Below are 26,437 nucleotides of genomic sequence, written 5' to 3'. Positions count from 1 at the left end.
TGTCCTCCTTAGATCTCAACCCGCAACCATTTAGTGTGACCTCCTTGGTCCGCATGCAACATCTAGATATCTCTGATGCAAAACTGGCTTAAGTGATTACTGAAGTAGATACAGAAATTGGGTGGTTAAGACTTGGAATTAGTGGGCTGCCTTGCACAGGAGAACATGTTTTTAGCAAACAATTCTGAAGCTATTTATCTTATACGACTATTTAATAGCCTATTTAATATGCTATTAATAGGCTATTTAATAAGCTATTTAAAAAGCTATTTCATTAAGCTACTTTTAAATCTACGCTATTTTGTCGTCCTTAGAAGTGGGGTCATATATGTATGGCTTGAGTTGTGAATTAACTATATCAATTGCTAAGCTCTGTCTTATGAGGGATATATCGATATATTAAGATGTTATATCTAGATTCCTTACAAAATTTCCTTCAGGATACAAGATTGCATAGTCGCCTTGGCTATTTATAATAGACTTGCTAGTACTAGGCTATTTATAAGAGACTTGCCAGTATATTAGATCTGTGTTATTCGTACGTCCTTCAAGATATAGATTCAAGATCATGACGCAGAACGAGATATCTTTATCAAAGATCAGAATAAAGGAAATGATAGCGCGTTACCGGAAGTGTCAGTTGTCAGATGTTGCCTTAATATTGAACTCTTTATACATTACATACACCTTTCAGGTATGTATTTTTAAGTAACTTGAATTAGTAATCTTAAAATAGTCGTGACAGGAAAATAATCTTAAAATAACTTCTTTGCAATATTCGCTTTAGAACTCTGGAGGGAACAATAGGTGTGTGTGTGTGTGTGTGTGTGTGTGTGTGTACGAAACCGTGCAACATCCACGATTTCACTGAAGCCTCGGTATATAACGTCGTACATTTGAACATATTGTTCAGTTTCTCTCACCACAGTGCGTTAGAGTTCGTGTGAACACTCAATAATGTGAATCCAATCGCCTGGGTTTAATTTCAGTGCGTACGAGACAATTAGTGACCCATTTATTTACATATATATATATTTTTGGGGGGGTTTTGTCCGCTCTTCACTTGACCGCGCCCCCTCCCCTCCCCCCCATCCCACGGACCGTGTTCTATAGTGCTCAATACGACTCACTTTTCCCACTACACACCGTGCCATTCCCTGCACCAAGCATGCCAGCATGTGGACTACGGTTTCACTCCGGAGACAAAGAGGATATAGCCGAGTACCTGGGCAGATGTAAGACCGGTATTTTAATCTGTTTCTTAATAACAAAAAAAAAAAAAATAAAAGAAGTGAAGTTGTAAGTATGGCTTCGCGGCTCTCGTGAATCAGATGTATTTGATGTGTTGTAACAGATATTGTTCCTGAAGTATTGACGCTTTTTTTTCTTCGAAAATATTATAAAAAAAAAAGATACAGTGTTTAAAATAAAATCAATGGCACAAAATTGCCCTTATCCTTCATCAGGTTTATAAAATAAAAAGGTTTGTATCCATGTAATTATGACAATATAGGAACAGAGAGGACTTTATATGGAGTCCACATTACATTTATTAATCTTTTTGGTATTCGAGTTAGCTTAGAGGAAAACTACACATCTAAGCTTTTAATTTGTATGAAAAATGAAAAGTTAGCGTATTGGGGTAAGTCTGAGAGATGAGGTTTAGTTGATATAAAACCATAGAAGGTATCTTGATTTCAAATCAGTGGACACCAAACTTTATTTACAACAAAATATTCAGTAAAGCTTTAATTACAACTTTAATCTTAAACACGCGCGATTACTTTTCGAAATTTGATACGCGTAAAACTCGCATCAAAGTTACGCAAATGACGCAATAAATGCGTAAAACTATCAAAAAGTTACGCAAATAACGCAATACATCCAAAAATTAATGCTGTATTACACTCCCAAATAAAAAAACGAACACCAGTGTCTAATTATTTTGAACATAAAGTACAGAATGTAATTCCCGTATGAGTAATTACAGTAGACATACATTAGAACTTATTAAGGTATCAATATCATTTCAGTCCATCATCTCTAGCTGCTAACATAGATTCTGTGCTGTGCTTAATTGACCATCAATTAAAAATAGACAAAAATCTGTCTGCTCGGATCCATTCCTTATTTGTGCATCAGTGTTGATCACATATCACCTCTGACGTCACTGGGGATTTATGATTTACACATATGAAGGATCTACTGATATGTATGAAGAAACATGAAACATTATGAATTTATATTCGCTCGTTTTCCCGGAGTTTAAGTACCCCGAATCGTTCGCCCTCTCGCTATGGAATTGTAGAATTGTGAGATTTTGTTAGTTATTTCATTTCTGTTTGTTTGATATTCATAGTTCTAGCTAATAACTTGATTGTAAGTGACGATGCAAACTTGCGTGGTGCTCAAAAGGGTCGTTAGGACCATCGTGTTCAAAGGGTCGTTAAGACCATCGTGTTCAAAGGGTCGTTAGGACCATCGTGTTCAAAGGGTCGTTAGGACCGCGGTGGTCAAAGGGTCGTTAGGACCGTGGTGGTCAAAGGGTCGTTAGGACCATCGTGTTCAAAGGGTCGTTAGGACCATCGCGTTCAAAGGGTCGTTAGGACCATCGTGTTCAAAGGGTCGTTAGGACCATCGTGTTCAAAGGGTCGTTAGGACCATCGTGTTCAAAGGGTCGTTAGGATCATCGTGTTCACAGGGTCGTTAGGACCGTGGTGGTCAAAGGGTCGTTAGGACCGTGGTGGTCAAAGGGTCATTAGGACCATCGTGTTCAAAGGGTCGTTAGGACCATCGTGTTCAAAGGGTCGTTAAGACCATCGTATTCAAAGGGTCGTTCGCCCGAACTCAAGGGGGGTTAACAATGCCAATAAAAAAAATATCTTAAAAAAACTAAAGAAAACTGAATTCTGTTATCATTTTGTCTCGCAGATCAAACCTGGCGAAACCATCACTGGCGTGGTGAAATTACTTGAGCCAGAGCAGTCAACCTTGAGCGAACGGGTGCTTTCTAGGCCAACAGATGACACCCAAATTCTTTCTTTAAACAAAAAAAAAAAATTAAATAAATAAACTTTCAAGCCAACCCCAGTTTTCTTTAATAGGAGAGAGAGAGAGAGAGAGAGAGAGAGAGAGAGAGAGAGAGAGAGAGAGAGAGAGAGAGAGGTTACGAGTGCCAAAGAAATGTAGATTTACCGCGTAAGAAACCATACGCTAGCGTTCGGTCATGGCGGAAACTGATAAGGAAGAAGAAAATGTGAATAATCGTAAATGAAAAGCAGAGTGAGGGCGAACTATAGGAAGCGGAAGTGGTGGAGAGGTACGAGGAGGCTGAACAATGGCTTAATTCACAGTCAATAGAAGTGTACAGCAGACGAGAGGAGAGTTTTGTAAGGGAAGGTACAAAAAAAGGTTTCGTCCACCCGAGCCCAAAGGAATGTATGGAGTTCTTGTTTTGTTTTGTTTTTTCTTGTGTTGTTCGGAGCCTTTGGCCTCTTTTTTCATCCATGAACAAAAACTTTGGCCTCTTATTTCATCCATAAACAAAAACTTTGGCTTCTTTATTTATCCATGAACAAAAACTCTGGCTTCTTTTTTCATCCATGAACAAAAACTTTGGCTTTTCTTTTATCCATGAACAAAAACTTTGGCTTCTTTTTTCATCCATGAACAAAAACTCTGGCTTTTCTTTTATCCATGAACAAAAACTTTGGCTTCTTTTTTCATCCATGAACAAAAACTTTGGCTTCTTTTTTCATCCATGAACAAAAACTTTGGCTTCTTTTTTCATCCATGAACAAAAACTTTGGCTTCTTTTTCAACCCACGAACAAAAAAAAAAAAAAAAAAAACATTGTCATAGCTATTAATTACGCATCATATATTCAAGCGTAAGCCTCATTCACCTCATGTAATATTCAAGATGAGGATAGACTGACACGATTCAGACTGGGAATGAGTTGATAATCACTGGTGATGTCAACAGGAAGTGATGTAAAAGCCGTACGAGGGTTTGTCATCATGAAAGGGGCAATATTAAGGTCAGTTATTCGTTTATAATATTCATTTGTTTATCCCTTAGGTAAGGGAAGATGAGATGCTTCCTCTATATCACAACCCCCCTACCTCACAACCCTGTGTTGTAGAAGACGTAAGGGGGTGTGGAAATCCCCACCCCATCTTGTATTTCAATATCTAAAGGAAATTCCTTTGCGTTACCTCGCCAACGCGGGAAACGGCGATCAAGTACAAGGGTGGAGGGTGATAATTGTTTGTTGAATGAATATCTTTAATCACAGTTGTAATTCTTGTGATCTTTAAAGAGGAAGGGCCTATTATATTCCTATCGTGTGATGCCCACAGCTGAGGGACCAATTAAGCGAAGATAACCGAGATAACTGAATAAAGTTTGCCAATATTTTGCCCCATAGCAATTGACGCAAGACTAAATGTCAAGTGACGGTGTAAGATAAACAGAACACATTTATCTGAGGGTTCAGTATTATTTTGACATTCAAGATGAAACATAATTCGTAAAGTGTCAAGTGACGGTGTAAGATAAACAGAACACATTTATTTGAGCGTTCAGTATTATTTTGACATTCAAGATGAAACAAATAATTCGTAAAATGCGAACATGTGTTGGAAATCCTCTTTACCTGATATATTTACCTTAACTGACAGTCAAGCAGCAGGATTTTCAAATACAATGAACTCCACTGACATGTGTAGGGTGATTATGAGATGAGGAACAGAAGACAGAAGAGAGATGACATGGAAAAACTCCCTCCTCCTCTCTATACATGTGGTCAATGCTGGGAACATTAACAATATCTTTATTTTCGCAACGAATTACAGTAATTACTAAGATGTGAAGATAAAAAGACTTGCACTATAATACTCTAATTTTTCACTCAATTCTTATTCACGTTACGTAAATGAACTTTCCATATAAAAATGAAAGGTTATATATTTCATTATTTTAAACATAAGTTTTCAAACTATACACTGAAATGCATGGCCAGGTCCGCTTGGCCACAATAAACCATTTAAATGCCATAACTGGACACTAAGTGACATGTGACGTATTTATCTCCACGTATGTGGTGGCGAATGTACCCAGCCTTCATTATACTAGCTTTCATACCTCGGTACACACTGTCATATATATATATATATATATATATATATATATATATATATATATATATATATATATATATATATATATATTGGAAAGGATCATAATTTTGCGCGCGATCAAGGGTGGAGGGAGATGTTATTCCATGTGGCGAGGTGGCGATGGGAATGAATAAAGGCAGACAGTGTGAATTGTGTGCATGTGTATATATGTATGTCTCTGTGTGTGTATATATATGTGTACAATGAGATGTATGGGTATGTATATTTGCGTGTGTGGACGTGTATGTATATACATGTGTATGGGGGTGGGTTGGGCCATTTCTTTCGTCTGTTTCCTTGCGCTCCCTCGCAAACGCGGGAGACAGCGACAAAGCAATATATATATATATATATATATATATATATATATATATATATATATATATATATCCTCCCTGGGGATAGGGGAGAAAGAATACTTCCCACGTATTCCCTGCGTGTCGTAGAAGGCGACTAAAAGGGAAGGGAGCGGGGGGCTGGAAATCCTCCCCTCTCATTTTTTTTTTTTTTCCAAAAGAAGGAACAGAGAAGGGGGCCAGGTGAGGATATTCCCTCAAAGGCCCAGTCCTCTGTTCTTAACGCTACCTCGCTAATGCGGGAAATGGCGAATAGTATGAAAGATATATATATATATATATATATATATATATATATATATATATATATATATATATATATATATATATATATATATAATGATTTTTCTCAGATTCTCAGTAAATTGTACGTCTGCATCATATTTCAAGAATGTTCTCAAAACAGGTGAGTTATTTTCAAATGTAATTTTCAATACATCGCGAGTCAATACTGTTTGATTCAGTAATTATACCGTCTATCAAAAAGGCCCAATGACCCGGTGATTTGATGGTGAAACCTCTGACCTGACTTGACCTGACCCTTAAGGTAAAAAGGTCACACCGTTGCCCTAAAGAGTCGTACGTTCGTTCTCTAATAACAACTTCCTTCTATTTCTAAATTGTGTACACACACACACACACACACACACACACACACACACACACATATCCTTCAGGGATAGGATTCCCCAAGAGCACAACTCCCTCCCTATACTGTACAGATATACATACCACACAATAATGTACATACAAACAAGTATACATACATACCACACAATAATGTACATACAAACAAGTATACATACATACCCCACAGTAATGTACATACAAACAAGTATACATACATACCACACAATAATGTACATACAAACAAGTATACATACATACCACACAATAATGTACATACAAACAAGTATACATACATACCCCACAGTATGTACATACAAAAAGTATACATACATACACACAATAATGTACATACAAACAAGTATACATACATACCCCACAATAATGTACATACAAACAAGTATACATACATACCACACAATAATGTACATACAAACAAGTATACATACATACCCCACAATAATGTACATACAAACAAGTATACATACATACCACACAATAATGTACATACAAACAAGTATACATACATACCCCACAATAATGTACATACAAACAAGTATACATACATACCCCACAGTAATGTACATACAAACAAGTATACATACATACCACACAATAATGTACATACAAACAAGTATACATACATACCCCACAATAATGTAATACAAACAAGTATACATACATATATTCTGGCAGGTACATATTTGTATCCGCACGACAGACAAATTTACCAATTTGTCCGCAAATGCATCTCACACATCCTCTGACATCCTCCATCCTGGTGGTACACTCCCAGGATATTGACTATTATCAAGGTGGGACACTGACGCAACGACGCCCCACTGTATTCATCTGCAGTGTCCCAACTGATGAAATTTAAGCAGTGGGTATTGTTCTGTGTGGTGTTACAGAGCACCACTTGGTGTGGAATAAGAGGAATAGCAGGTCTGGAATATTCTTCCGTGATCTAACCTAATCCTAGGTGATCTAATGGGTCCTAACGGAGTGAAGTTAATCTAACTTTATTTCTAACCTAACCTCACTTATTTCTAACTTAACGTAACCTACTCTAGCCTCACTTATTTCTACCCTAACATACCGTAAGCTATCCTAATCTATTTCTAACCTAACGCTGCCTAATCTAACTTGCTTCTGATTTAACTTAATCTAGTCTCGCTCAGTTATAACCTACTCTAATCCAATCTAACCAGATTAAACGTAATGTATCCAAACGTAACCTAAAGCAAACGTAATGTATCCTAACCTAACTTAGGCTAAACGTAATGTACCCTAACCTAACTTAGCTAAATGTAATGTATCCTAACCTAACCTAACTTAGGCTAAACGTAATGTACCCTAACCTAACTTAGGCTAAATGTAATGTATCCTAACCTAACCTAACCTAACCTAACTTAGGCTAAACGTAATGTACCCTAACCTAACTTAGGCTAAATGTAATGTATCCTAACCTAACCTAACCTAACCTACCCTAACTTAGGCTAAATGTAATGTATCCTAACCTAACTTAGACAAAACGTAATGTATCCTAACGTAACCTGGAATAGAATATTGAACATTTCGATGGCTATCTTTGAATTCATTACAATTTTGTTAAAGTCTATTTGAACTGGTGGTCCAACACAGCACAGGACCCTACCACCACTTGTACTGGTGGGTGATCAAGCTCGGTACAAGGCTGTATAATCACTTGTACTATGGGTCCATCACGGTACAGGACTGTTCCATCATGTGTACTAGTGGCTCAACATGGTAAAGGACTGTACCATCATGTGTACTAGTGCCTAAACACGGTACAGGATTGTACCATCATGTGTACTAGTGGCTCAACATGGTACAGGACTGTACCATCATGTGTACTAGTGCCTAAACACGGTACAGGATTGTACCATCATGTGTACTAGTGGCTCAACATGGTACAGGATTGTACCATCATGTGTATTAATGGCTCAACATGGTACAGGATTGTACCATCATGTGTACTAGTGGCTCAACACGGTACAGGATTGTACCATCATGTGTACTAGTGGCTCAACATGGTACAGGATTGTACCATCATGTGTACTAGTGGCTCAACATGGTACAGGATTGTACCATCATGAGTACTAGTGGCTCAACACGGTACAGGATTGTACCATCATGTGTACTAGTGGCTCAACATGGTACAGGATTGTACCATCATGTGTACTAGTGGCTCAACACGGTACAGGATTGTACCATCATGTGCTCTAGTGGCTCAACATGGTACAGGATTGTACCATCATGTGTACTAGTGGCTCAACATGGTACAGGATTGTACCATCATGTGCTCTAGTGGCTCAACATGGTACAGGATTGTACCATCATGTGTACTAGTGGCTCAACATGGTACAGGATTGTACCATCACATTTTCGGGTGGGTCAAACACGGCTCTGCTTTGCACCACCCTCAACCTCCATTCTGCTGAGTCATAGCACTCTCTTAAAGCAAGTACTGACGCCCTTCAGCCAATATGTGGTACGGTTGGCAATCCTAAGCTCCTATTGACCTACTCGACCTTATGGACTTAGACATGGTGGACCAGTCCGACGCTAAGCTAGTCCAAATTGATATGTAGTTTAATTACGAATCATGGGTTAGTTTACGAGCTGAACGGCCTTTAATTAAACCTTCAAACGTTCAGAAAAAAGGTTAGCGAGCCTACAATGAACAAAACGTCTCTATTTCTCGCTAATTAATAGTAAGATGTGCGCATGCGCGGTGGTAAAGGGGGGGGGGGGTAGGTTGGTTGCTAGTGGGGTAGCCTTGTTTTAAACGGCTGATGGCCAAGTCAGCTGCTAGTCGGGTGGCCTTACCCCAAACCGCCAATTGCCAACTGGTTGACGGTCGGGTTTGGCCTTGTTTTAAACGACCGATCAACGAGGCGATAGTCGGTCTGATATTGTTTTAAATGACGGACGTTTAGCCTAGCCAATGATCTCGTAATATTTACGTTGTTCTTGGGCAAGTGGTTATATAATATCACGTTTGGTTGACACGAGGATCATAGATAATGACAAACAATTAACCTAATACATAATTTCCTTGTACTACAAATTATCTAAATACCTATAATCAACAGCAATTAAGTTAATCGTTCCTATAAACATGACCTTGGATGATATCAAGTTCCATCTAAGTTATAAATATGACGTAGAAAATAATGATTATATTAGATACATAATGTCTGGTATGATAGTAATCACATCAGGTTCTTAAGAGTGTTCTATGCTTAACCTAAATTTTCAAAGTCTGAAAAGTAATTCCGGCATTTTTAATGCATTTCTAGCTCACAATCCTGGACCTATAAGACCTATTACTTTACTAATATATAAATGAAGTATTTAACAAATAATAATTGACAATAACATACAGAATAAGAGGGAAACATTAGAATACATACAGACAGAAGAGAAGTGATAGTAGTCTTCTGGTGACTCCATTGTAAACGACCGCCCTTACAGCCACATCGTTAGGTCATGTTATTGTTTATCATCCTCCAGGATACTTATTTTCCAAACTTCAGTCTGGATTATTAATATATTTAATTATAATTTGAATATCAACATTAATTCGCAAAGAAAAAAAATGTAAAATATTCAAAACTTTAACTTGTAAGTTTACATTAGACATATGAGTTACTGTACAATAACTTAACAAAATTTTATAGTACTACATTGAAGTGGCACATATATGTATATAGTAATTTCCTTTCATTCATATTTTAGTCAATTATTAGTAATATTAATTACAATGAAAATTCTTTTTATATTTTCTGTAAAAAGAGATTTGGATGGTGTATGTGTCACTGAATAACAGCAATCTAATCGCCTTATCAGCGCAGGAGAAGGATCGAAGCCTTCATGGCGCGTGTTGTCACACTGCGCAAACCTTCCCCAGTGGCCTGCGCAGTGGGAGAGGCGTAACGGTTCGCCATCTTAGTTTATTGTGAGGAGGATCTTGCCGTGTTATCGCACTCGTACGGTGACATCTTGGCATATAGCGAGGCGGAAATAGTAGTTAATGATTTATTATAGATTGAGTTGTTTCCTGGTGACGGAGAATTTGTGATAAGTCGTTTTGTTCTCTTGTTTCAGTGTTTTGCTACGACGTACAACTTTTGTTTACTTTTCATATTTCACCCGTGAAAGATGGGGAACAGGGACGACGAGTATGATTATTTATTCAAAGGTGAGTAATTTTATTCCGTATTTTCCAGGTTATTCATACGAAATGAGTAATGTAATCGGCAGTGAGTATCCGCCCACTGCCTCCTTAGTTGACACAAATCAGCTGATCGACGTCATCGTTTGTCGGTCAAGTGACTACACGTCATGCATTTTTTGTCATGAATTTTGGGAATATAAATAGATATGATGCCCCTTGACCGTACAATGATGCATAATTCTCTCGTTTCGTTGTATTTTCAAATATTTTTAAAGTTATCCCCCAAAAATACTTTATTATTCATTATCATTATTGGATGTACTAAGTAGGGGAGAGCTTTATGGGTGTTGCCATGTGTCTCATGTGAAACACTTAAATGGTCTAATTATGTCTGATTTAGCACTTTAATATGCAAGCTGAGCTGAACTCCAGAGTCCTGGCTTTGCAGGCAATGACTCAACACATGTATGACTCCTGGTATTTAGTAAGATTGGAATTTGTCTTATTTCGTTTGGGTTCTCACCAGGACGACGCCAACAAAGCTCTCGAGGTATATACCCGCTGGCAGAAGTATTTTTTATAAGTCATGGAATGTTCTGTCTCATGACTCATTTTAAAGATGGCAGGGCTTGGAAGACAAGGGAAAATATGGGGCCAGAGATTGGGTGACGAAAGTTCACTACATTATCTTTTATATAGGTTTGATTAGAATTTTGCTATGGGGGCATTGCAGTGTTAAAAGAATTGGAAGAAACTCTTCACACTGGACTGATTACACTAAGTAGGAGTAAATTAGTCGAGTAGTGCATGAACTGGAGCATATTTTCCATTACCCAGTGGTAATAAAGGTTTTAGTAGGGAAGGGCTGTGAAGATCAGGGAATGTGTGGATGTAATTCAACAAAAGTTGAAGCTTCTAGAAATCAACAGAACTAATGAATACTTTTATCTTACCTGAGATTTATCGAAAGGATACCCTACTGTTAATAAAGGCCTGTTGGGAGGCGAGACGACTGACTGCTCCGCCAGCCACCCTGTGAGTGGTGTTAATAAATTTTTTGGTAAACAACTGCTCTAGCTGTCAAAGCTAGTTTTGGATATTGATTTCATTCTGCACTGGTAGTGTGCAGTATTTTTTAGAGAATAGATTGAAAGATGTGGCACACATGCTGTATTTTATTCTCTAATGTAATGGCCATTTTGGTTAGAGATACGAGTATCAGGGACGACAAGCGTTTGATTAAAGAATAAGTAGGTGAAACAAGTAAAAAAATTAGTGGGACGTTTGAAAACTTGATATTACCTTCCTCGGCTGCTAAAATTTATAGACGATATATAAATCAATGTCTGCTGCTTGGGACTGCATTGAATGGCTGCTTATGGGAAGATTGGTTGGTGGTGAGAATGACTACTTGCTGTGTCATCTGTTGATGTTTATCAGGAGTTGGTGCTATACTTGATTATGGCTATGCTTGTTATATTATGACTATGTTTGAAAAGATAATTCCATTCTAGCTACTAGTGAGGGTAGACAGAGGTTTCATTTGTACTAGTAGTTCTAGCTTCGGTTAGATTGTATAACTCTCATTGCTACGCAGTGGAAAGAGATGTCCTAGCATTTCATCGTTGGGATGGACGTTGTAAAACAGAACCGCAAAAGTACTTGCAGAAAACAGGTAATTGCTTATTCAGACATAAATTTCATTTGTAAGCATAGTTTCTAGCAGTGTTACAGATGTAGTTCATTTACTGTATTCCAGTCCTTTGGATTTCAGTGGATTTCTTTGTTTAGAGAGCCCCAATTTTTGCCGATATCACTATCGATGGTGCTGCCTTATTTGATACAGTACTATAGGGTATATTGCTAAAAATCAAGTTCAGATTTATTCACCTTTCTTAATCAGTTAATAAATGTGTGATGAGGAACCTAGTGATATGAAATGTGGCCATAAACAAGACAATTTTCAGATATGTCCACACCCTTTGTGAAGCCAGGGTGTGCATTAGTTTGTCGACATCCTGCATCTGTATAATGTTCCTGTAGGTGGAGCTCCTTAGTCCATTGTAGTCTTTTCTTTATCAAACATTGATAGTGGCATATGCATAGAATACATATAGATGATGTAATGTTATTGGTAAAAGTTTGGTTCAGGAGCATGTACTTTTTATTAGCACAGATGAAAATTCTGGGAAAATTTGTTTCCCTTCGAATGATTTTGGTGTTAAAATAGGAGTAATCGCTTCCACATTGGTTAGGTTTCGTGTAGTTAAGGAAAGTATTGGCAAGGATAGTGCTAAAGAGTAATGATTGATTTTCATTGGTGCCCTGTTATAATCACTGTTTTGAAATATTTTTTCGCTACAGTATATACTTCAGGGACATCAGAGAAATATTTAATGGATTTAGAAGAAACGCTTATCATAGCACTTGATGCCCTTATTAGAATTGATCTAGAAGGCACTGGTGAGAAAGACATAAGCAGATGAATCGATAAAGATGATGGCTTGTAGGTAGACCTATAATCATGGAAAAATGCCCAGTTACCTGTTTGCTGTGTTCAGAAGTGTGAAATACTCCTGCCCCCACGGGGCTGGTGTTGATTAAAAAAAAAATAAGTACTGTACTCTAGTAATGCACCAGTATTCCTTATTTTTACTGTTGTGGTGAGTTTAGAACTTGTTTAGATGGACTTGGTTAAAGCACCACTGAAAGGCTTCACAGGGGCACATGACTTCAACCGGTCAGAGCTGCTAGATGTATGTGTTAGTTTTTATTAGTACATATGTCATTACCATATAATTTGCCGTGGAACTTTTCATTGTTTATGTTGGCACATTAATAGTCATTTTGTTAAGATTAATAAAATTGTTAGAAATTAAGATATCCATGTCACCTTTCCCGAAGGGGACTCCCCCTGCTACAGTTAGTGATAAAATCTCAACCATTCCTTCATTGTGTGCATCCATGCTCACCTGTCATGTTTGTTCTTTATATGCAATAAGCATATAACAGTTTTCCAATACCCCAAACAGAAACCTTCATTGCATTTATATACAGACTGCAGTGAAGGAAGAATGCATTGCTGTTTCTAAGTTAGTGTGGGGATCATGAACTGTAAATTATGATGAGTTATGTAGAATTTCCTGGAAAGATAGATACTAGAAAAAAAAATTTGTTGAGATGAGGGCTCAGAAGGTTTTAACCAGTTTGAATCTTAATTAACCCCTGAAGTACAAGTTTTTTTTAATTTAAAGCCTTTGCAGCAGTCTCTTACAATTCCATGCCCTAACCATTCTTAACAGGTTAAGTTCAGCTTATTAAATGCATCTTTGCCAGGTAAAGTTTGGCTTATCTAACTTGACTTAGAAGTGATTACGTAAGGGCTCAGGTTTCTACCCAGTAAGACCTTGCCAAGGTTATCTTAAGAACATTTTCGTGTTTATTTTTTTCCCAGCTGTAGGCTTGACAGTTTAGGATGTAATAACAGGTAGCTGTTAATAAAATGAGAAGTATTATTCCTTGGCACTAGTAAATGAATGTATGTGCAAATAAGGAATCCTTATTGTCAGTGTTTTACTACGAAAGTACCATTTTACTAATGCACAGATATTGGGAAAAAGTGATTTTAAGGTATGCAAGTTACTTCAATCTCTAGTTGTCATTTGCCATTGAAATCAAAGCACTAGTGTCAGAATTCACTTGCTTTAAAATTTCCATTTGTCCAAAATTAGTCATGAACTAATGACACCCCTAAACAGGATAGTCATGAAAAAACTTAAAACCCATTTGATACAACTGCTAATTCACCCATTCCACGCATTGACACTCTCAGGTGCTTTACTGATATTTTTTGTGCGGAACTGTTTTGTATGTACTGGCTGCTATAAAAGAAAAAAGTACTTTATTTTTAGATTTAACATTTAGAAGTACAGAATGATGTGTGTTAGAAATGAATAAGATTTTATACAAGTGTACTAATGTTAAAATGTTTTCAGTGGTGTTAATTGGAGACTCTGGTGTTGGCAAGAGTAATCTACTCTCTCGATTTACGAGGAATGAATTTAACTTAGAGTCCAAATCCACTATTGGTGTTGAATTTGCCACACGCAGCATAGAGGTAAGAAATTGTTGAAGTGTCTTCATCTGTTTATACCTTGTGGGCTGTAATATTAGTGGAGCCTGTTTGATGTGGTTCTTACTTTTCATATCAACTATAGAATAAGGAAGCTTGATGTAACAGCTATGATTAAGATTGATTCATAGGTACCGTCATTTTGATTTATTGAATTATTGGAAGCGACATTGCTTATGAGAAACACATTAGCTTGAAGTATGACATAATTGATTATGAATGTTGTGTGGTTATGGCTGTGAATGTAAAATATGGTAAAGCCTTTACTCCTAATTTTGTTTTTCTTTCCTCAGGTTGATGGAAAGACAATTAAGGCACAGATTTGGGACACAGCAGGGCAAGAACGGTATCGAGCCATCACATCAGCCTACTATAGGGGAGCTGTAGGTGCCCTATTGGTGTATGACATAGCCAAACTTCTCACTTATACAAATGTAGAACGTTGGCTTAAAGAACTAAGAGATCATGCTGATCAAAATATTGTCATCATGCTTGTAGGTAAGGAAATTACAACATGGTAAACTTAGTAATATTTATGTAAATTTTTTTTCTAAAAACTCTGGTATTAGCAGTGTATAGAGAAAAATACACAAGCATATTTTGCTCATGTGTGATGAGCATTCATTTATGCTTTAGAACCAAGGAAATATGAAGACTTTAACTTAGCATGAAATTGTTAACCCGTAGTTGTATTTTGAGATGTTTATTATTGTAGTTTTATTTGTACCTGTTAATCCAAAATGGTTGATGCTTTAGAACCTCTTAAATGATAATATTGATGTGTCAGCAATTTTGGTCCTTTGAAGTATCCCTGCTAGTGGTGTTTGTTGTACTCGGACAGATGTTAATTTTATGACTTTTTTTGTGTATCTTGGACATGTTCCATTTACATGTCATTTTGAGATAAGGTTTTGGTATGCAAACCTCTCAGGAAGTTGTTTATTTGTATTTGCCATCATCTAAGGATTTCACTTGTAAGCAGCTAATGAAATTGCTTTTATAAAGTGACATATGTTTGCAACCCTATTTTGAAAGTCGAAAGATTTCATTTAGTTTGGTGAAGATTCCAAATCGGTGCTAGTATAGGAGTGATAGGATAGGAGGGATATTGAAAGGAATTATTGAGAATTGCATCTGCAGTTCCGTTCATTCTTGCAGCTTTACACAAAGTAATGCAGGGGTGACAATTTTTTTTTCTTTTGAACCAAAATATCATGAATATCTCGCTTCACATACAGTCCCATTTATTCTTGCAGCTTTACACAAAATAATGCAAGGCTTGCACAACTTTTTTTTTCTTTTAAACCATAATATGAATATCTCGCTTTACATATCACCTTGTTCTAAGCACATCACAACTGCCTCCCTTTTATCGAACACATTTCGCAGTCCTTTAAAATCTTCACTGCATCTCTTCCTCGCATCTTATTTGTGTGTTTAAGGATTATTTTCTCACAATTAGTGAGTTTTTCACTCTTGACCCCCAGGTAACAAATCAGACTTGCGCCACCTACGGTCAGTTCCTACGGAAGAGGCCAAGGCATTTGCAGAGAAAGAAGGCTTGTCCTTTATTGAGACTTCAGCGTTGGATTCCACCAATGTAGAGACAGCCTTCCATAATATCCTCACAGGTATTTGAAGTTACATTGTGATCAGCGATATGCCACAGTGATATCTTTAATCTGTTTGTCATTAGATGTATTTTGTATAGATCTGTGATTGGTAATGATTGCATCTCCATTAATTTAGCTTTTATAGTTGTCTTGAAACTTTTGGTAAGTTTTATATTGCTTAAAGATACACATCATATTAAAACACACACAAGGTTTCCTGTCTTTTCTTATCTAGGGCATTTAGAATATGCTTTTCTATGCATTTTTAAATTTTTTTAGTCCAGTTTGTTTAAAGTTTAAAATTTTGAATGTATAGATAATGAAATGGCTGATTAGTTTGCATACTGGAAGTTCATCATGTGAAAATAACCAATGATTTTTGTTTTAACATCTCCACTCAACGTTACTGTAAATACTTTTTAAAGTTATGTAAATTTCCATGTATAAGACATAAGATACTAATGCTGTTTTTCAGCATTGGTGTGTTTGTAGAATTTCAAGGTAGATATTCTTTTACAGTATGTTAAGCTTCAGTAAACCATATACATTTCATTTGATATTAAATGATAAAATTAAAAAGCTAATGTAATTAGCTGACTATAGGTGGATTAAGGCATGATGGGCATTAGAATGTGGCATCTTTTTATCAATTACTTATACCCGATGGTAAATATTTTTTGTTGCAATGCTCCTGCATGCAGAAAGTGCATCTAGTGCTTTTCAGCCACCGAGATTTAATTTAAATTAAAATCTTTGAATACAAAACTGTATGGATGTAATGTAACATGGAATGTTTTGCAGAAATGAATACTAAATTAGTAATATTAACAGTTAACTAACACATCTCCATTCTTTGCATGCTGGCTAGAAATTTACAGGATTGTCTCCCAGAAGCAAATTCGTGATCCTCATGACCACGATGACAGTCCAACAGCCGATGTAAAGGCTATTCACGTGGAACCAACCGTAAATGCCGAGAGTGTGCGCAAGCAATGTTGTCAGCAGTAGGGAGAACTGCTCCTCACACCTGGAAATTTGGGCAAAGGGTTAGAGTCAACATTCATGTCCAGTGAAGGGATATAATTGCACTTGCTCTTCTAAATCTGTGTTAAGCACTTTATTTCACCTCGTATGTGCTTTGTTGTACACATCTAAATTCAGTTAAACCTGTTGAGAGGAGATTATGCTAATATGTGTAAAGATGTGAACATTCACAAGTAGCAGAAGCATAGTAAGGTTGAATTTGCCAATTTGCCACAGGGAAATTTCAAACCTTATTATCTTTTGATTGTTGACTGTTACACATAGCTTCCTACAGAAATCCATTTCTTGCTTGTATTCCAACTGCCTTTGCTTGAGACTTATCATAAGGGGTTCTTAGCATGAATTTGGAAAAAAAAATTCTCTTGCATGAAACCTTGTAAATAGGGTTAAGAAATTACATTGAATCAAACTATTGGCATGATAATAATACAATTGGATTTTGCTGTAACTGCTCTGACCATGGGGCTCATTTTCTAGGTGATGGAGATGTAGTTGCATACAGTATCAGTTTTGTTGAAATTGTTCAGTATTTCTAAGTACATTGAAAGCTGAGCGTGGGACTTTACATTGCATTTTCATCCGGCAGAAGGAAGAATGTAGTTTATTGGTTGCAGTATTTGCTTGTGCCATCAGCATCATCTTGGCTAGCATGGAGTGGTTAGGTATTGCCTGTAGCACACTACCGCTAGCATGGAAATGGTTAGGTATTGCTTGTATTGCACTGCTGAACTTCAAGATACCGTATTATTGTGTCTTCAACTTTTGAGCATGTTTTTTTTTTGTTTTGTATATTACACAGTTTATTGTTTGTGTATATTGAATTATGTCATTTATATAAGAACAGTGTTTCTTCTCATTTTGGGTAAAGAGGAAGTTGCTTTGATAGGGGCATTGTTATATTTTTGATATTGCATTTCAGTTACATTTAAGGAATAGGTGTTTAAGTCCTTTACTTGCAGGCAGTCCTTTTTCAGGTTTCAGTGAAGTTTAATCCTGATATATGTGTTTGCGGGAGACAGCGACAAAGTATGATAATATAATGATAATAATCAGTATGTGTTGGCATAAGGTTTTAAATGGAAAGTGTCTTTTTCTGATCATTTAAGTGCACATCAAGTGGTCAAGATAAACGATGGCAAAGTCTGGAGTGGGTAATGATTGTGGATGGTAGGCTCTGGTATTAAAGCTAGAAGTTGGTTGTGTGCAGATGAGGCTATTGATTGTTCTTGAGGTCACCTTGCCAAGTTGGGAAAGGTAGTTAGGCAAATATTTTTTAACATCTAGTTTCCTCTCCCAACAGGGGCAAAACAAACAATGGACTCGTTTGCATGAATGACATTTCTGTCTGCCTATCTGTCTATCTGTCTATCTCTGATGCCTGCTCCAGCTGGAACTTCCTTAAGGAGGTGGCCATGGCAATAGTCTCTCCATAACTAGTGAACTCCTGAGACACTTCTTAGCCTTTATTGCCTCACCCTTAACAGGCCACTGGCAGAGGGCAACTCAAGTGCAGCATTTGCAAAGGCTCTTACTTAATGTTCCTAATGACTGCTACTACTAGATGTTCTCACCTACAACTTGTACTTATTGCTCAAGCCTGAATGTTATATGTAATGCACAGAAACTAGTCTTCCATCCATATCAGGCCTTAAGGTGAATCCCGTGGAGGACCATGTTGATATATGATTCAGAAATTCCCATTGTTCCCATTCCTCCACTCACCCACACATACTTATGTATGAACCTTTCTTAAATCATTGTATTTCTTGCCACATTTTCTCTCTCAACACACAACTCGATCAGCCTTTCCCCCATTTTTTTTTAGTTACATCAGAAGACCTGTGCCACCTGATCATGCCCTCACTTGGCACAACACCCCCGATTGCATTCGGATTCACTTTATTCTTACGTAATCCCTGGCATCAAAACTGCCAAAAATTATGAATACTCATTTAAACCTAGCAAGATCAGATCTGCAAAACAAAGAATGTATTTAAGGAAAAGCATCTTGGTTTTCTTGAAGACATAGCTGTTTTCATATTTAAGATCTTTTCAAAGTTGCCTTCATGTTCGTTCCATGTTTGTAGAATTTTCGATATTGAATGTGGTAGACTTTCCAATAGTGTGGAGAATATGCATTATGCATTGTATGTACATGAATTTCTTGCTGTGGTTTAGCATCATATTAGTTACTTGACAGATGCCAAAGAATGCAGTTTTGAAGATTATGGCAGTAGTTAACTTTTGTGGTCTGTATCTTTATTTCCCATCAAGAGCTTGACTGTGACTCCACTTCACAGAATTTATAGTGTTATGTTGCTCTAGTAAGAATGTGTTTATATGAAGTAATTATATTAGTATGGTCAGATTTCCATGAATTTACAAAATTCAGCATCAGTTATTGTAACTATGTGTTTATGTGAAGCACAGATATTAGTATGGTTAGTTTTCCATGACTTCACAATAGGAGGTGAGCCTTCCCAGTATCTCCAAGTGAGTGAGGCACACATAACTGCCGTAAATGTATGATAATTATTGATTTGTAACACTGCAAAACGTCTCCACTACAGAGATTCTGTTGTATGTGTACTACCTCTATTGTGCAAAATGCTGATGGTAATAATCAGTTCCTGACATTTTAGTCTTGCATTTTTCATAGACTATTGCTTTGTAATATTAGATACACTGGATATTAAATCTTTTATCAACACTTCCAATATAATTGCTGATGCTGGTGTGTAAATATTTTCAAAAATTGTTTTGGTTTTGCTTTTATTCCTGTGAGTGTTTGTTTGCGAGTGATTGCTCTAATATTATGTACATTAGATAATAGATTTTATACCAGCATCACCATAATGAAGTGAATATGTAGATCACCACCACAGTTATTGATTTTTTACTGGTGTGTGGTGCTGGGAAGGTGTGATGAACTGAGACACATGGTATGGCCAGAAAATGTATAGGAAAAGTTAAAGAGCACTTCAGACCACAGTGTATGCCTGTATACAACAACAAAAAATGGATGCTATAATCTCAAATTTTGATTGTTAGTGAATTTTTGAAGCTTTTTATGGACATTGTATTATGTATGCTTGTGTAAGTATTGTGTATGAGGCATGTTGTGCCATTCATGTGGAAAAGTGATAAACTGAACGTTAGATTGCTTAAGGAATCTTTGAACCTTGAATTAGTGCAGTTGGGTACATTACCACAGATTATAGATTATTTGAGTGGATGTGATGATCTTTGCTACCTCGCTAATGTGGGAATGGCGAACATGTATGAAAAATAAACATGATTTTGGTGTCAGATCCTGCCACCCATTGTGGAGCTGTCTGCAGGTCACCAGCAGTTGACACAGATGGCTTCCTTTAAATTCCTTTTGCTTTTTCCTCTGTTGTTGATAGAGCATGATATGGCTTTTCCTCTTCAATTTTTCCGAATTATTGTGTGGATGTAGATGACTGGATCCAGGCATCCAAAAATCTGGATATCATGAGAATTAAGCCATTTTAGAATTATCAGGGGATCCATATACGTGGATTATATGCATTTGTGGATGGTATAGCCTTGCATTTACTAGAATGGGAATTGACATCAAAGTATGAATTATCTGCATGTGGGTGCTAGAATTAGTGAAAGAAAAATTTGAGGACAATGGTTCTGTATATGAAATGCCTTTCAAGTTTTATTATAGGATGCACAGTCTTTCATGTATTCAGAGTGCATGTATATTTGGAGAAATTGACAAAAATTAAAAGAATAGTATTTACATTCCAGGGGATAATGCTTAGATGTTTAAATTAGTGTGTCAAGGAATTCTGGAAAGGCTGATATATCTATATGTTGTGAAGTAGGAGGATAGCACTCATTATTTGTGATGAATAGTAGCTTGGGAAGAATGTGTAACTGTATTTAGGTGCTAGATCTGGAAATGTTGATATAGATGGGTTCAAACAGTAAATTATCCATGGAACAGAATATTTTTGAAATATTTAACGAGTTCATGTTATTTGTTTAGCTTAAAAAAGTAGTCAGCGAACATTAGGTAGGAGCCTCTGCTTATTCTGTGCTAGATTTGCCCTATGCTGGTAGCCTGTTAAGGATAAGGTACTAAAGGAAAAGAAGCGGCACTAAAGTTCACTAGTTATGGAGACTCTATTTGCCGTGGCCATCCCCTTGAGGGAGTTCCAGAATGGAACAGGCGTCAGAGATATAGATAGATAGATAAATAGAGAAGGGGGGCCAGGTGAGGATATTCCCTCAAAGGCCCAGTCCTCTGTTCTTAATGCTACCTCGCTAATGCGGGAAATGGCGAATAGTATGAAAGAAAAGAAAGAAGATATATAGATAATCAGCATAGATTATCCAGATTTGATTGGCAGCAGTGTTACAGTTGGTTGCAAAATTGCTTTGGTTTATGAACCAGAATGGTTACAGCCTAGGAATAATATTGATTTGGCATTTAATTTGTCTCCTGTCTGTTTCCTTTTGTAAACTACATTGACAAATCTTTTGCTCAGTTGTGTATGTTATAGGAACAGTCTCGGTTTTTAACCATATCTTCCCACGTATCTTTCCCTCCCCTTTCAAATAGGTCTTTTAAGCTGTATTATTTAGTTTCACTGTTCTTTTTCTTTATTCCATATTCGTCTGATCAGTTTTCTAGTTTTGAAATTGTCTGTGTACTTGCACTCGAAGCATATGTGAATGTATTATATATGTGTATCTGTTGTGTAGTAATTTTATTTTTTGTACATTTTTATGCCTTTTTTATTAGTATGATTCTGAAAATTATTGGATGATATTGCCATGAAATACCAACAGGCTTGGGCATAGGGAGTTGATAAACATTAAACGTTATTCTGCTCCTACAGAAATCTATCGCATCGTGTCGAGGCAGCAACTCCCAGACAGCGGAACGAATGAGCCTCCTGGTGGCAACTCGTTCACTGTGGAGCCCACCGAACCCCCCAGTGGATCATCTTCCAACAACTGCTGTGTCCGCTAACTCTGTCATCCCCATCTTAACTAAAAGCCTATAGCGTTCCGTCTATTCTAAGCCCACATCCACTTCCCTATCCTACACCTGTATTAAGTTAATATCTCCACCAGTACCCACACACTCATCACTCAAGTTGCAGGTTGGTGGAAGACAGTGTCTGGTTGCAGGGGTTCTAAGGTTGTTTAAGGACATGATAGTATTGTTTGCTCACCTTTAATTTGGTCTCTGTTTATCCTTGTTCTCCACCAATCTACATTATTATCAGCAATCTCTGCTGCTCCAGGCTGATGTTCCCTGGGTTGGTAATAGCATTGCTGTGCTAATTCTAGTATCAACATCTGCCAAGGGAGAATTGGTAATTAGGGATTGTATGATTTCAAGTATATAGTGTACATTGTATTGAAAATTTTATTGAGAATGAAAAAAAATATCACATGGAGTAGGTTTGCCATATCTGTCTGTTTTTTGTGCAGATGAATATATAATAAGCACTTTAAGGTATGGATTGCTGTACCCCTTTTTTCAGTGCTGTCTCAACTTATTTGTTATGATTTAGAGTTGTTTTTAGGCTGTAGAAGTGGTTTAATCAGATTTTTAAAGCATAAATTATTAAAAAGGTTGGTTGGAGTTTTGTATAATTTATTTTTACTGTTGTATTGTGTATTAATCGCAAGCATCTTCACCCATCCCATGTACTATAATATGCAGAAAGCTTAATTGCTTTCACTCTAGCCGTCTTATCATATCTGCAGCATTGAAGTATAGAAAGGTGTCTTTCATGATCCATTTAAAGGAATGTCTCCCACCAAAAATTTACTGGATTATCCTTTATGGAGAGTGGAAAGTGACTACTTACCTCAGTAATGCAGACTTTGTTCTCATTTAAGGAGGCATGACAGCCTATGTTCATATCAAGTAAGCTGGCTGATAGACACTAAACAGACAGAGAACTGTATTGGCTGCCTTATTTCCCTATCAGTGATACCCAGTAGTGATTATTGCATAACCAAGTGTGAAACGTGATTGATTGATAGGTGTGGAATATACACCTCATATTAGCTTTAGGGTACATAGTAGTTTTTTCCAATTAACTTGGGTAGATACTTGTTGGTACCTAAGTTTTGCAGGTGAACACCAGTGGGAGTGAAAGTCTTTTGTTGCTGTGTGATCTGGATTTGAGTTGCTGTCACATCATTTCAGACTGTAAATCATAAAGAACTCGACGGAAATTTAATAGATAAGCACAGCCTGCAGATTGTCTTACTGGGGAATTAAGTCCTTAATGTTTGCCAAATATTTAGTTTTGTCATTCATTTCTTTCAGTTCCTTTTTCACATTGGCATATCATTTGCCTTAAGTAAAGCTTCTCTTTTTGGTAGGATTCAAAATCTCAAGGGAATAGTTATTTCCAAACTTCTGAAGATGGCTTTTCTGCAAATGGGTTAAGTAAGCAGTGCATAAAACTGTGTAACAGTGGTCTGGTATACCTGGAGTGTACCCTACAATCTAATGCACAGTTACAAGATTTAAGGCTTTATAGAGAACTGTACTCCGCAAATTTATGGGAACCAGAACTCCAAGAATGAGGAACAAGAAGTGCTATAGTTTAAAGATCTGCTCTTATGATGAATATATCAATTGAAATAGAATTTACCATCCTGGTGGGCCATAGTGACTAATCATTATAATACTTAAAGCAGGGTTCATGGATGTTTGAGGATTTCTTGTTAAGTAATCATGTCCAAGAAGTGTTTCTGTGAAGGATGAATAATATTTTATCATATTGAAAATGTGTTGTTACTCTGTAACTGATGACTATGATTTATACTTGTGTAAATTTCAGGTAAGCAGAGTTAAATGTTGTTACATTTTAAACTTTGCGGGTAATTCATTCCCTTAAAAATCATCTAGAAAGGTTTTATTTTAATGAAGACAATCTTTAAATGTGAGGATTTTGGTGGACAGTTACATGTTATTTTTGGCTACATTGATTGCTGAAGCTAATTCAGAATGTTCTTGGCTGTGTTTGGATTAAAAATCCTCTTCAACAGGTTTGATTACTAATCATTATGGACACGATTATAAAATGTGCACATTAAAACTTAAGTATATTCATGACATGGTAATACAGTTCTTTTGAGTATGAGGCTCAGAATATTGTCTGATGGATGAAGATTACCCTTTGGTTCATGAACACACAACCTCGATATCATGTCAGTAAGAATTGGTAATCAGGAACAAGGGTGACTTTAAATTGCAAACATGGCCAGGATATCAAGGTGGAAGTAGATGTGTTGATGTCTTACCTGTTGTAAGGGGGTGCTTTTCTGAGAGGAAATTTAGTATGCCTCTTGAGTTCTATTTGTAGTATGTTTCCTATGGGTTAATATAATCATAATTTTGAATAAGTTGTATATGTGCTTATTGATTTTTTCTCCTTGGTAATTCAAACCCAAATTGTGCATACAATGCAAAATTTGCAGCTGGGAGCCTTATGGGATTCTTCTTTAAGACTTCGATTCATCATTCTACACACAGAGAGTCTTAAAGAGAGTATGTCCTTGGCTTTACGTTGCTGGTATTGTCTTGTATAAATGTGATTGACATGTCAAGTGTAGCCCTGGTTTCACGCTTGCATAGGAAATTTTGTAAAGCAATGTAAAGAAGCACATTATTTGCAATAAAACTATGCTAAATATTTACAAACTTTAAACCAGTGTTTTTAACCTTTTGCAGATGTTTAGAACTACCTGTGATTATGTAAAGTTTTTATCTTTTTGTAAGTGTTTAGAACTATGTGTGATGTAAAGTCCAGAAACCAAATAGAGACTTTGGGAAGATTTTTTATGTACTTAATTTCTTTTGCATACAAGTGTTTATATACAGAATATCCATATTCTATGGCCCATTGCACATCTTTGCATGTATGGGAGTGCACACACATATACACACTAGACTACTCAAACCAAAATATGAGAGGCAAAGTGGAAAAAAAATAAGAGTTTGATAGCAAGCAGAGAATCTGAATAATGTCTGCTAGAAAATGGATGAGTGAATGAGGCCTCTCCTCAATCTGTTCTTAGCACTACCTTTGAAATGCATGAAAGAGCAATCTAGTAATAAAGAAGAGAAAAAAGGTGAAGTGTTGTGCAATGTTATTTAAAGTAACTAAGGTGTTAGGCATAGAAGACAACAATGAAAATGCAAGAATTAAACTATGTGAATGGGCAGAAGAGAACTGATGGAATTAAGAGAAATTTGGAGAACTGTTATGGAGATATGTGATGTAACTGCTACGTCTTAACAAGTGGCCAGTTGGAAAGAAAATTGATAAAGATCATTAAAGAAGTAGTTTTAATTACAAATGAAAACCTGAATTTGGATATAATTTGGATATATAATTTGAATGTAATTTGGATATATGATTTCCATTGGAGGCCATTCATATTACGTGTGTAGCTTACAGACCCTCATTACTACCTTTGGAGATTCCAGGGACATCAGGTAGGGGACAAAAATTTTTATACCTAATTGTCTTCTCAGCCTTCTTGAGGTAGCATCGACACAAACGTATCAATATCTTTATTTTTATGATTGAAATTTTGTAGATATTTTACATAATGTAATAAGACTGGTACCCACCAGCTTATAAAAATGTACTGCCAAGTGAATTGATAAACCTATATGGAATAAGCATAGAAACCTTTAAAAGAAGCCTGGGTATATCGTGAAGAATGGTCCCATGTGAAGCCAGGCTTGACATCAATATCGATAACATATTTTGAAGCAAGATTCCTGTAAGCACAACCTGCCATCCTTGCTACATGGGAAAATCTCATGGTAGGTGCAGAGGTGGTCTTTTCAAGGTAAGATTTATGAATTGGAAATAATTCAAAAACATTACAAGTTGACTTATGTAACTTATGCTTGGCAATAAATGGGAGGGATTAAAGAAAATATGCTTTCATAGAAGCGCAAAAAATTTTTAGAAGACTAAATGAGTAGTTACAAAGTCCAGTAATACAGAAGGTGAGGATTTCTAGCCACCTGCTCCTGCATCTGTTGGTTGCACTCTCTAACATGCAGATTTGTAGGCATAATTTCTCTTCCCCTAACCCCAGGAATTCAAACCTTTTGAGAGCTGATGCTCACTTACCTCGGTTAAATCTCTAAAGTTTTTCTACTTTTTCTTTCTCCTTGTTTGTAATGTAAAAAGTTAATGCCTATCTTGGGTATGGATTGTTGCCCAAGGCTGGAATTTAGAGAAAATAATGCT

General features: G+C 36.6%; 1 protein-coding gene across 7 annotated transcripts; it reads left to right on the top strand.

Moving 5' to 3' along the window:
* The first annotated feature begins 911 nt into the window (after window positions 1–911).
* LOC139747920 (ras-related protein Rab-11A-like) lies at window positions 912–24,874 on the top strand. Of its 7 annotated transcripts, none has more exons than XM_071660388.1 (7): window positions 10,113–10,179; window positions 10,298–10,391; window positions 14,363–14,484; window positions 14,793–14,997; window positions 15,987–16,130; window positions 16,981–17,158; window positions 22,034–24,874. In XM_071660388.1, the coding sequence occupies exons 2-6, from the start codon at window positions 10,352–10,354 to the stop codon at window positions 17,118–17,120; spliced, it is 651 nt and encodes a 216-aa protein (XP_071516489.1). In that variant the 5' UTR covers window positions 10,113–10,179; window positions 10,298–10,351; the 3' UTR covers window positions 17,121–17,158; window positions 22,034–24,874. The 7 variants fall into 7 exon arrangements, with proteins under 7 accessions (XP_071516487.1, XP_071516492.1, XP_071516488.1 ...); XM_071660390.1 differs by having other exon boundaries at window positions 10,119–10,148; XM_071660386.1 differs by lacking the exons at window positions 10,113–10,179; window positions 10,298–10,391 and adding an exon at window positions 912–1,235.
* The last annotated feature ends 1,563 nt before the right edge of the window (window positions 24,875–26,437 follow it).

The sequence above is a fragment of the Panulirus ornatus genome, chromosome 71, assembly GCF_036320965.1.
Source record: "Panulirus ornatus isolate Po-2019 chromosome 71, ASM3632096v1, whole genome shotgun sequence".
Classification (NCBI taxonomy): domain Eukaryota; kingdom Metazoa; phylum Arthropoda; class Malacostraca; order Decapoda; family Palinuridae; genus Panulirus; species Panulirus ornatus.
Note: the sequence above shows the minus strand (reverse complement) of the source record. Positions and strands in the feature narration are given on the sequence as shown.